At 41.5% G+C, this 13,068-nt stretch overlaps 1 protein-coding gene across 1 annotated transcript; it reads left to right on the top strand.

The window, feature by feature from the left end:
• The first annotated feature begins 1,311 nt into the window (after positions 1 to 1,311).
• arpin (actin related protein 2/3 complex inhibitor) lies at positions 1,312 to 13,015 on the top strand. Its single transcript, XM_026172568.1, has 6 exons — positions 1,312 to 1,579; positions 6,705 to 6,780; positions 6,972 to 7,104; positions 7,519 to 7,725; positions 9,659 to 9,822; positions 12,518 to 13,015. The coding sequence occupies exons 1-6, from the start codon at positions 1,488 to 1,490 to the stop codon at positions 12,524 to 12,526; spliced, it is 681 nt and encodes a 226-aa protein (XP_026028353.1). The 5' UTR covers positions 1,312 to 1,487; the 3' UTR covers positions 12,527 to 13,015.
• Positions 13,016 to 13,068: the final 53 nt, after the last annotated feature.

Below are 13,068 nucleotides of genomic sequence, written 5' to 3'. Positions count from 1 at the left end.
TTATCATCTCGCCCACTGCACTTTAGGTACATATAAAAAGAAAAAATCTTGGTGTATTGTCCGTCAGAGGATAGACTTTAAAGTTCTGATGCTGGCCTATAAAGCTCTGAATGGTTTAGGACCAAACTACATCAGTGACCTCCTGACCCAGTATGAACCATCCAGATCCCTCAGGTCATCTGGATCCGGTCTTTTATCAGTTCCCAGAGTCAGAACCAGACACGGAGAAGCTGCATTCAGCTTTTATGCTCCATTTATCTGGAACAAACTCCCAGAAAACCTCAGATCAGCTGAAACACTCAGTTTATTTAAATCCAGGTTGAAGACTCACCTGTTCTCAGCTGCATTTGAATAAAACACCAAATCCACACTTTAAGCTTAAATTTCAAAACTTACATTTAACTACTGATTTTATCTACTGTTCTGATTTTATCTGTTTTGGTTTTATATACTGTTGTTTGTTTGTTTGTTTGTTTGTTTGTTAATTAGTTAGTTAGTTTATTTGCTTGTTTTAATCAATTTTAAATCATGCTTTTTATTTGTTCTTGTTTCTAATGTCTCTGTAAAGCACTTTGAATCACCTTGTTGTTGAATTGTGCTATACAAATAAACTTGCCTTGCCTTGCCTTGCCTTGTTTAAAGCAACCATCTATATACATAGTATTTCGGCTTTTTTGTACACTGTTCTCATTGTGTTTCTTCTTGGTTTTTTATTTTTCTAATATATCTCTAATTCACTTTTTGTTCCTTTCCCTCGTGCTGGTGTAATAAATGAATTTCCCCCAGAGTGGGATTAAATAAAAATCTATGTGTGTTTGTATTCTTGTTGGATTATGAGTGCAAGTTTTCCTTTCACCTCCTAAGAATAAATGTGCTGGAATGAGAGTACAAACCCTTGAATCATTGCTAACTTTGTAGTTCTGGTGTTCAGAAATGGTGCAACAGTTTGCACAATGCTTGCATTTAACGTGTAAAATCAACAGTTCTGACAATAATCAGCAGATACTTGTAAAAGCTTTTTGTGTAGAAATAAAGCGTAAATCTGGACTTGCTGTGTGTGCAGACACCTGAAAATACAAGCTGTACCTGCAGGTTGCTGGTTTGAGTCCCTGTTCAGATACTGGTATTTCTCAGAGGATGATCCCCTCACTAAAGACCGCACGAGAAACAACTTTAACAAACATTAAGAATACTAATTAGCGCCTAATTAGTAATGAAAAAGAAAAAAACTACATGTACTTGCGCTGCATTCACTGCTGTTCAATGAGGGCCATCATGCGCCCCCTAGGTGATCTGCAGGCAATTTCTGCATAAATGAGAAGAGTCCGGGCTGTCCGTCCACTCTCACCGCACGCATTCTCTTCTGCACTATTACCCGCCGGCGTCTGCTGTGTAGAAAACCGAGCGCACCTCTCATTCAGGGACGAACAGGAAGTCCGGAAAAAGGAAAAATCTGAGGGAAGGGAAAAGTTACGATTTTATGAAAGATGAGTCGCATTTATCACAACACGTCTCTGCAGAACAAGCCGGTCCACAGTGAAAAGTTTGACCGTGCGTGGTGTCCCTCTGCGTTTGAGAGGTATGTGCTCGCGTTCACACGCTACAGTGTTTCCCCTGTGAGGGGGCAGCACCAGACTCCGTCAATAAATCCCTCGGTGTTCCCAGAGAGCAAATCTGTGAGTTGTACACTGTTCAAAACATTTTAAAAATGAAATTATGTCGGGTATATGCAGCACAGCGCAGTGTAGGTGGATGTACGACCAGCAGTATCAGAGCGCACTGGCTGCACTTCCTGTTGTGGCCACTAGAGGCTGACACAGTATTGACTCCCGTGTTCAACATAAACGAAAAAAAAAAAAAACACGTTTGCAACGTGGTACAAAAACAGATCATTTCACTCATGGTAAAATTGTAGCTGCGATAATCAAAGTGCTTTAGATGACATTGTAGAACTAACACGACGCATTTTCTCAAGGTGCAGAAGTGAATTAACAAACTCATCACACACTAGAGCAGCTGGGGCCACAAGTGTGAACTCCTCCTCAACGCTTTTCTGTTTGTTTTGCATTTTTCAAGGAAAAGCATGCTTCAAAGCTAGCCGCACCGCCTGATAAGTGACTGCGTTGTAGCTTCAAAGAGACACTAAGCTGTTAACCAAACAGCTAACATGGTTTAATACTGGAGTGACTTAACATCAGTTTAGATGTTTCACTTTTTTTTTTTATTACAAAACTGTATTGCTTCCTTTTACTTATAGTTAGAAAGAAACTAATAATTCCACTGAGGGTCACGGTGTCTTTTTTGGATGAGCCCGGACCGTGGGGCCTGACTATAACAAAGCCAGGCTAATAGGGGTCACTGGACTGAACCTCTTGACCCCGTTTGGGCCTTTTTCAGCATTTTGATGTAATTATCTGGGAAATATTTGCTCTAATGTGAGGTACAGAGCATCAAAGAAATTTGAAACTTTCACGTGGAATTCTAGTATGTTATTAACATGTTAATATATCTTAGTATGTTATTAACATAACTAAGAGGGAATGCATCAATAAAATGCTCTCTATCAGTGTTGGGTAAGTTACTTTAAATTAGTAACTTAGTTACATTACTAGTTACTTCTATCAAAAGTAACTCGGTTACTTCAAGTTACTTGTTACTTTCACAGTAACTAGTTACTAGGGAAAGTAACTTTGGTTTTACTCAGAATTCTCTTGTTAATGTGTTGCTTCCATAACTTTGCAGTCTTCTAGCTTGCTTACTTGCCACAAGTGCACTGTGCCACCTACCAATAGAAAGGAAAAAATAATGTGCACATTTCCACGAGAGAAATCCCACACCTGATTCTATCCTAGCCTGCTTTTTACATCCAACAAAAAAACTGCAGTCGTGGTGCTTTCGATTGTACTCAGAACTCGGAAATTCTGCCTTCTGAATAGGAAGATGTAGGTAACACCAGACTGCAGATGAGCTGCATACAGGGCTGGACTGGGACAGAAAATCGTCCTGGGCATTTTGACTAGAGACCGGCTGCCATTATAGTAAAAATCATAAAGCCTTTGAATGAAAACAAACATTGTTCTGACAGTGATGTTCACTGTTCTGATGGTATATACAGTGGGGCAAAAAAGTATTTAGTCAGCCACCGATTGTGCAAGTTCCCCCACCTAAAATGATGACAGAGGTCAGTAATTTGCACCAGAGGTACACTTCAACTGTGAGAGACAGAATGTGAAAAAAAAATCCATGAATTCACATGGTAGGATTTGTAAAGAATTTATTCGTAAATCAGCGTGGAAAATAAGTATTTGGTCAATAACAAAAATACAACTCAATACTTTGTTATTGCCAACAAAGGTTATGTTACAGAGGTCAAACGTTTACTATAGGTCTTCACCAGGTTTGCACACACAGTAGCTGGTATTTTGGCCCATTCCTCCATGCAGATCTTCTCGAGAGCAGTGATGTTTTGGGGCTGTCGCCGAGCAACACGAACTTTCAACTCCCGCCACAGATTTTCTATGGGGTTGAGGTCTGGAGACTGGCTAGGCCACTCCAGGACTTTCAAATGCTTCTTACGGAGCCACTCCTTTGTTGCCTGGGCGGTGTGTTTTGGATCATTGTCATGTTGGAAGACCCAGCCTCGTTTCATCTTCAAAGTTCTCACTGATGGAAGGAGGTTTTGGCTCAAAATCTCACGATACATGGCCCCATTCATTCTGTCCTTAACACGGATCAGTCGTCCTGTCCCCTTGGCAGAAAAACAGCCCCATAGCATGATGTTTCCACCCCCATGCTTCACAGTAGGTATGGTGTTCTTGGGATGCAACTCAGTATTCTTCTTCCTCCAAAGACGACGAGTTGAGTTTATACCAAAAAGTTCTACTTTGGTTTCATCTGACCACATGACATTCTCCCAATCCTCTGCTGTATCATCCATGTGCTCTCTGGCAAACTTCAGACGGGCCTGGACATGCACTGGCTTCAGCAGCGGAACACGTCTGGCACTGCGGGATTTGATTCCCTGCCGTTGTAGTGTGTTACTGATGGTGACCTTTGTTACTTTGGTCCCAGCTCTCTGCAGGTCATTCACCAGGTCCCCCCGTGTGGTTCTGGGATCTTTGCTCACCGTTCTCATGATCATTTTGACCCCACGCGATTGAGATCTTGCGTGGAGCCCCAGATCGAGGGAGATTATCAGTGGTCTTGTATGTCTTCCATTTTCTGATGATTGCTCCCACAGTTGATTTTTTCACACCAAGCTGCTTGCATATTGTAGATTCACTCTTCCCAGTCTGGTGCAGGTCTACAATACTTTTCCTGGTGTCCTTCGAAAGCTCTTTGGTCTTGGCCATGGCGGAGTTTGGAGTCTGACTGTTTGAGGCTGTGGACAGGTGTCTTTTATACAGATGATGAGTTCAAACAGGTGCCATTCATACAGGTAACGAGTGGGGGACAGAAAAGCTTCTTACAGAAGACGTTACAGGTCTGTGAGAGCCAGAGATTTTCCATGTTTGAGGTGACCAAATACTTATTTTCCACCCTGATTTACGAATAAATTCTTTACAAATCCTACCATGTGAATTCATCGATTTTTTTTTCACATTCTGTCTCTCACAGTTGAAGTGTACCTCTGGTGCAAATTACTGACCTCTGTCATCATTTTAAGTGGGGGAACTTGCACAATCGGTGGCTGACTAAATACTTTTTTGCCCCACTGTATGCATCAATCTATCAATTGTTTGTTGCAAGATTCAGATAATTATTTTTTTAAAAGAGAATAAGAAAGTATGTCTTTGTGCCCACCTCTCCCTGTTAATGCCCTACCTGCCCCCTGGCAACACTTTGCTAGACCCGCCCCTGCACAGTTACCAGCTGTCAGCTGCTTAGAAAAGAATCCTGGTGTTATTTGTCTCTCAGAAACAGTTGATAACTTTCCTTCAACTCATTCATGTCACCTAAAAGGTAAACCTGTTTCTCCATCACCTGCCCATCTCTGATGATTCAGTAAGGACATCTCCTGGTTTCATCTTCATGTTTCACTCTCATCACATATTCAAACCGATATCATGACCAGCAGGTTTACAGCTGTGGCTCCAGCAAACATCAGCTGATACTAGAAATTAATATTAAATATATTCTAACAGCAGCTTATTAAACTTAAACGTGCTGCTGTTGTTTACCGCGACATCTGCTGGTTTCCTCTTTCTGGCGCAAAGTGGGTGATAAACAAACAAGAGAGAAAAGCCAATCAGCTGATCATTGATCAGTTTCATGATTGAGTAGATACAGGAGAGGGGGGGGGGGGGAGAATGAGAGAAGAAGAGGCAGCTGTGCATCGTAAACACAGAATAACTCCAGCTTTGTGTCTTTTTCATTGTAGCTGAAGTCCAGGACAAAATGTTCCTTTTCACCTCAATACGAAACGCGTAATATTTTCTTTGAATACGGGACGATTCCGTTTTTTACGGGACGGTTGGCAACTCTAATAATTAACCTTATGAACAAAATAAAGTTCAACATCAGTAACATCATAGCACCCATCCAGCTGTATAAACTCCGTCATGCTAGCTAGTATGCAGTACGGAAAAGTCAGCATAATGAAAATAAACTCCACCTAAACTTGGTTTATATCTGACCCAGAGAGACTGCAGGTCATAACTTCTTACCTGAAGTTCAGTTCACACTCGGACCGGCGCCTCGGGTCTCTCCTCTTGCCTGCCTTTTCCTTCATCCACCTGCTGGCCTCCACCACTTGCTAATGTTACTGAATTTGTGGAAGCTCCGCGATAGCCACCACACGAAGTAACGAATAACGAGCCTATCTAAATCCCAGTAACGAGTAACGCGTTCCCGGTTTTGGCATAATAACTAGTTACCGTGCTCGTTACCACAATAATAACGTAGTTACTGTAATGCGTTACTTAATAACGCCTTAGTCCCAACACTGCTCTCTATACTTGTTCTACATACGTTCTATGTTCTATATACTTTTTCAGTTATTTTTATTTTATCTAAGAAGCCATTTTTTCTTCTTGCTGACAATATTTTCACTTTAAAGGAAGTGAGTGAGTCTACCGGTAATCAGTCAGGCTCTATTCCTTTGTAATTCTAAACTCAGTCGGTAAGACTAGGAAAGAGTTATATGACTCTGAGTAGATATTACAGTATGTGGCCAGTAAAACTGCTGGTGCTGGAGGCCAGTAGGGGAAAAATGTAATATTGGGAACTGCACATATTGTCTGCCTACAGCAAGCTTGCAGACTGATCCCCTGAGGTTTTGATATAACAGCTAACATGTGGTAAAATTCAGGGACTTTAGACATGCCGGGCTAAGACTTCCCCTTCATTTTGCTTGCCTGCTGCTGGCTGGATGTAAAGTGATGTAACTTTGATCACAGTGTGTGGACGAGCTGCCAGTTCGTGATCTTTGCTAGATCCAGTAACAAAACTACTGTCATGTGACTAAAGCAAATGGAAATGGTGAGTTTGGGTTTCAGAGCACAGTCGAACTTTTACTGCATTGGTTTGTTCTGAAAAACGTTTGAATGCCTTTATTCTGTAGGATTTATGTGTGCTATGAATCATCCTCCCTGCAGTTCTAGTTCTGCGTTTAACTGAGTCCCTATTCAGCACTCAGTCCCAATAAAACAGCACTTTATTTCGCCAGTACACATTTAGATACTCATTATTGTTTTTCTACACAGTGGCCCTGGAGTGCTTTTAGAAGGGAAGCTGCTCGATGTTTCCAGACATGCAATCACTGACAGCAACAATCAAAAGGTACAGTAATAAAACCATCGGTTATAAGAGCCCAGCATGACGCCTTCTTCTCAGTAGATGCAAATAATTGTAAAAAGACTGTGAGGGTTTTCAGGTCACTATTCGAGGAGCAGGCATTGGTGATAATAAGCAGAAATAAGTAAAGCTGAAAACCACTGGAAGGTATTTATTCATCCTTCTGTCACCTGCAGGTACGTTTCTACGTGCTGTACATCCAACCGAGCCGCATCCATCAGCGGAAGTTTGATGCCAGTGGAAAGGAAGTGGAGCCCAACTTCAGTGACACCAAAAAGGTCAACACTGGTTTCCTCATGTCCTCCTACAGTGAGTACACTGGAGTTGGATCTGCTGGCTGTGCAGTGTCAGAATAGGCCGAGCAAGACATGAGGTGCGGTCAGGTGCAAACTCTAGAAATCTCCATTTATTTGTATGACGAGAACTAGCTGCAGTTCAGTTCCTCAGTCTGATTGATGAGATGTAATAAATACTTTTTTGTTGAGGTCTGAAGTAGAACAGATCAGTAGTGCAGCATGCAAACCTGAAAAGTCTAACCCTGTCCTACAATTCACCAACTTCATGCAGCGACTTTTACAGGAAGGCAAGCAGCGATGATTGCATGCTAATGCTAGCTCTGTTTCTTAAATACGCCACTGATATGTAACAAGAAAAAGCCTCGTGGGTGCGGAGCTCTTAATTCCCTTCATTTACTTGTCTTCATTGTGTTTTCCGTCTTTACAGAGGTAGAAGCTAAAGGGGAGTCGGACCGTTTGTCTGAGGAGCAGCTGTCAGCCGCGGTGAACAAAGCCGAGCTAATGAAGATAACTGAGAAGCACAGACCCGCTGGGACCTGGGCCTTTTGGTATCCGGAGGCAGACATGGAAAAAACGGACCTGGAAACAGGACAGGATGTACGGTTGAAGACTAGAGGAAACAGTCCTTTCGTATGTGAGTCTGAACTTGATGTTTGTTATTTACTTGCCTGTAGAGCCTTTCTGTGAATTGTCCTGCCTAAGATCTTAACATCCATGTACACCGTCTGTGCTGTCTGCGGTTAGGGTTGGGTCTGAGTTTGGTGACATCGGCCCAGCAAAGGGTCTGTTTATGCTGTAAACTGCTAGTCAGTGTAGTAAAAAATACAAGTTAATAGAAATGAATCACTGCTTAACTGTCTACACCTAAAGCTGCTTATAAGCAGTCGTCTTCTTTGTTTGTGTAACTATTGTCTGACTTGTATATGAACTTGAATCTGCATCTGGAGTTGTAAAACAGGAAGGGGTAGCTTCTGATTTACACCTTCTGTGGTATGCTTTAGTAAACTCTGTTCTGTCACTGATGAACTGCAGACATTGTGTGGATGCATGATTTAAAGGTTCAAGGTTTGCCTTCTTTTGTCATCACATGCTTTGAGACCTTTTCCTCTGTGTATCTAATCCTTTTGTAAAGGCAGATGAAATAATATAAAAGACACTTCAGAGCTTCACAGTCTTTAATTTGATTCAGATTTCCACCAGCTTGCTCACTAGCTTAAAGAAACGGTTAGAAGAAAAACGAATAATACTTGTTGAAACTGGTGCCTGGAAATACAAAGCAACATGCTCCATGTGTTTCAAAACTGGGACGAGGGGACATCGTTTAGGACAAAAATGAACATCGGGTTGTATTTCTCTGCAGAAAGAGAAATTGGTTTATTTTGGAATAGCTCTAGTTATTATGTGATTATTATTTTTTCTTTCCCGATTGCCAAGACTTGGGAGAGCAAAGCCAAAAACCACATGTTCTCACAGCCTACGGCCAGGAGGTTTGGGTCAAGGCTGTCTGCCTTTGTCTATCTTTATCAGTTAAGTTAACACAGTTGGAGTTTTTAAGCCTAACCAAATGCTTTCATTTTACTTTACTGTTCATTTTGAAGTGGCATGCATGTGTTCACTTGGTTAAATAAGTATATTTCTGATTTGTCTGCTTCCATGACAAGTTTAGTCCTAAATTTCACATCATGCTTCAGTTAATTGTACCTGGAGACACCCTGTATGTCAAAGGGCAGATATGCTTCACCATATTTTCTAGTCTTTGGCTTAGAATGAAGTTGGTTTGGAAACATATTCAGCGATGCTTCATCTCCATCCCCCTTTTTGGGGGGATACTCCCACTAGGTTTAAATCTGGGACTCCCCACCATTTGACCTTAGACTTGAAGAAGCTTCTCGGATGAGAGGTGAAACGTCTTCAAGCAAGTTAAAGAAGTCCAGACGCTTTTCTTTGCAAGCTCCTTTGATAACAAAAGGAAAGACACCCAGCTGAACTAAAATGATCCATGTAGCAAACAAAAACTGTTGTGAGCCACCACCCTCATATCGCCTTTGTGCTTTTGGAGCCTTGACCTGACTTTTAAAAACTAATTGGAAATAAATTACACTTTAGCTAAATACTTGTAATTTATTTCCCCAAACCAGGCGGAGCCGCAGTATAAAGACTAAAGAGCCGCATGCAGGTTGCCGACCTCTGGTTTAGACTGATATCAATAGCTGTCCTTTGGTTTTTAGCCTGGATTTATTCAGATGTGATGGATATTTGAACATTTATTATCAGATGTCTCCATCTTGTTGCTTTCTTAATTCTGTGTAGAGTTAGAACTTAAACATGAATCTGACATTCAAAGTTTTGAAAACTTTCTCAGATTTTTCAGATTTCTTCTCTATCAAAGTCAGTGAACGGTTAATAATCAAGTTGGCATATCCTTACAGAGGTGATAAAGCTTAAAGAGTAGAATTCAAAGTTGGTAGCTCACTTCGTTTAAGTTCTATAAATGCCTTTAAAAACCTTACGTACTTCTTTGTTTTGTGTCATGCGTAAATAACTTCATTACCTTCTTCAAATTCCAGTCTCTTTGGCCAGAATTGATGGCGGCACAGTGACCAAGTGTAACTTTGCTGGAGACGATAAGGCTGGAGCTTCATGGACTGACAAAATAATGGCCAACAAATCAGACACCAGCAGCACTCGGCAGCCTGGAGGAGGAGGCGAGGGAGCAGAGGAGGACGAATGGGTGAGGACCAAATCTCTAAACAAATGAAATGACTCACATAATATCAGGGATGTAGCCCAGATCGGTGGTTTGTCATTTATTTTTCCTTTTCTTACAAATTCCTGAAAGAGTTTCTTTTAATTTCCTGAAAACTAACTCAAAATAAAGAGCAGCCGCCAAGGCCCTCGCAAGAACAGATCAGGTATCTCTGACAACAGGCGTGACATGGAGTCGGAGACAACGTGAAGGAGGAGCGGGGGTACGTTGTAAAGTTGATTGCAGATGTGCAGCCACTGCAGGAAGGCTGAAGTAGCTTGAATTGATTGCCCTGTATGACAATTACCCAGGGCATGAGGTGAGCCGTCAGCTGATGCGGGCGAGCATTAGGATCTGGTCTGGCTGGAATGCAGCTAAGGCTGAGCTTTGTGGCTTTCCTCAAACAATCATTTTTTCAGCTGCAGTGGAAATGATATCATGCTCTCAAATACCAACGTTATTAAAAATTTCAGTCGTGCAGCAGTTATACTAACAAACATATTTCTGCCTAATTCCACAGCCCACCATGTAACATAAGCCATTTTTCCACTGCACAAACTTCCCAGTGACCAGGATCTGTTCGCCGTGGGGTTAACTTAACTTCCAGGAGATTTATTCTACTCTGTTCAATGTGACTCATTCGCAAAAAGTTTGCAACCTTGGGGGAGGTGCTGGCAGGCTAAGGTGCTACGTGCTCAGGATTGTTTGCTTTTATGATCTATCCAATTTACTTACTTTTTAATTACTGGAAGAAAGTTCTTGTGACAAAAAGGTCGAGTTACTGCAGCTGCAAAGACTCATTTTTCTCTGTTTGTAATGCATTGTGTATGAATTTATGAGATATTGTACAGCCAAATGCAAGCTGATTTTTAACTAAATTATAGGAAATTAGCTGGAAATTACAGGTCAGATGATTCACAGATGAATACTGTATATTCTTAGACATCGTAGTGCATTGATTACACACCTTCTTCCTGTTAAAAGGAGTTTTTCCTTCCCATTGTTGCCAATGTGCTTGCTCATAGGGGGTCATATAACTGATGGTTTTTCTCTGTATTTATCATTGTAGGGTCGACCTTACAATATAAAGCTACTTGAGGGGACTGTTGTTGTGATTTGGTGCTGTATGAATAAAATTGAATTGAATATTGATGTAGCTATCGAAGGCCATCACAGACGAGGGATGTAAGGGGAAAAAAACAAAAGACTGTTTGGAGGTTTGACAGGTCTGTGTGTGCATCAGAGCTTCATAGACTTTATGTGCTGCTGGTGGTGAAAACTGAGGGGCTGGAAAGATCTGATACTCATCCTCCCTGGACTCACTGCATCCAACTTTGAAGTGTCACTAGCATCCTTAGACTGGCCTCATCAGTAGGTGATGCCCTTTGAATCTATTATACTAAAGTGTATGCAGATAGCGAAATGCAGTTTGTATCGCTGCCAACAGGTGTCACAACTGGACTCTGAATAAACGCTGTTTGCATGTGTATCTGATCAAGCTTTAAGATGATGTGCAGTAGTAATTAACTTCAGATTGTTACAACACTGTAGACCTCTCGCTTATAGACTAGTGTATGAGTAACCCATGACTCTATCGCAGATGGCTCGATATCCATAGAGTTGTTGAGGTAGACCTGAGTTAGGTGCCTTCCTGAATGAATATGTGAGAAGAAAGAAATCTGGCCAGCCCCTCAGTTTCCACTGGCAGCCTCACAGCAGCTGGATCACCGGCTTCAACATGACAGAAGCTCTACTAGCCTCTGAATCAAAGCTAGCTGTGTTTCAGTAACTGTTGAGGAGCAGTCAGCAGGTTTTGGACCCACATGTTACTCAGTGTTACACCGAAAACGTTAAAGCAATTTCCATGAGAACAAAGTTATGTCGGAAAGAATCTGTAGGGCTCCTCTCTTGCGGTTGCCTCTCCCATCACCACTGAGGTCAGCGGTTTGAGTCCCTTAATTTTGTGTCGCTGACTGTAGCCAGCTTTTAGCACCGCACTGGTGGAAAACTAGTATTAATAGTCTGGCTTTTGGCACATACGGTCGATATACTTCAGCAGTTACTTTGCTCGTTGTTGACGTGGGTCAGACACGAGGGTCAGGGTTTATTTTGATTTTTGAAATTAGAGTTAAAAACAGGTTGTTAACGGGTCACCGGTGACCTGGTGGACGTTAAGACCACGAGTTCTTTAATGATAGAACAGGTTTTCCCCTTTAAATCAGATGCATATTTAGCTTCTTGACTTCCTTCTTGACTTTTTAGTACAAACAGAACCAGACAGGCTGTTGCTCAACCTGACCTGTGCAAATCCTCTTTACTGCCTCAGACTTTGATTAAAGGTTTCAAACAATATTTCCTGCTAAAATTTATGAGACGTATAAAAGACCTTCTGGAGAGCAAGAATTTTGTGCCGAGGATTTCCTGCAAGAACTTTGCTTTGTGGACTCATAACATCAGTTATTTAAGGAAGTGAGAGAAATGCAGTGAGTTGCACAAGCTATCAGGCCTGCATGGGGGAACTCCACCTTTTTATAGTGTGATCTGGAAAACGAGCTATGATTTGGCCTGGCGTGAAATGGACAGCAAAAACCTTCTGCGGCTGTTATTCAGAACATAATCGAAGCTTTAGACAAACAGAAACCAGAAAGCACTCACTGCCCCTGCTTTGTTTTATCCACAGGATGATTGAGAAAACTGTGTTTCCCACCAGTCTGAACTCAGGGCCCCGATCCAATCTCCAGCATGGACTGGACTTTGACTATTATATCTTGCATATGTTGCCGTAGGGCTGGAAACCTCACGTCACCTCTACAGTATGGGACTAGCTGTCTTGGAAACTGTGCTCTTCTCTTGTATGCTTCACCACATTTACATGAGTCAACCTGCATGTTCATGTTTTTGAATATGGAGGCCTGCAAAGAATTCATGGTAGTAATGAAGTTTGTAATATCACAAATTCTTATTCTAATTTTAACTGAGAAAAAAGTGACTTTCATGTGACGATTTTACAAATTATTTTTGTTTAACTTTTATGAATTTTATAGACATGATGTTTCCAACCATCTGTTATATTAAAGTGCAGCCAGTGTGCAGTATTAAAGAGCACAGGCTTGAGCATTATGGTTTTCTAAATAAAGATGCAGCATGCTACACAAGTGGAGAGCCCTCAAATTGCAAACCTGTTTTTCTCAACTGGCTTTTTTTTAAGTGCTTTTTGGCTTTGAATACAAG

This window comes from Astatotilapia calliptera, chromosome 7 (genome assembly GCF_900246225.1).
Source record: "Astatotilapia calliptera chromosome 7, fAstCal1.2, whole genome shotgun sequence".
Lineage (NCBI taxonomy): Eukaryota > Metazoa > Chordata > Actinopteri > Cichliformes > Cichlidae > Astatotilapia > Astatotilapia calliptera.
The sequence above is the reverse complement of the archived record's forward strand: the minus strand, read 5'-3'. Positions and strand labels throughout refer to the sequence as shown.

Coding starts and splice junctions, on each gene's coding strand:
- arpin (XM_026172568.1), top strand. CDS start 1,488: ATGAGTCGCATTTATCACAACACGTCTCTGCAGAACAAGCCGGTCCAC. Junction 1,580..6,704: donor TGTCCCTCTGCGTTTGAGAG/GTATGTGCTCGC, acceptor TTTTCTACACAG/TGGCCCTGGAGTGCTTTTAG. Junction 6,781..6,971: donor CTGACAGCAACAATCAAAAG/GTACAGTAATAA, acceptor TGTCACCTGCAG/GTACGTTTCTACGTGCTGTA.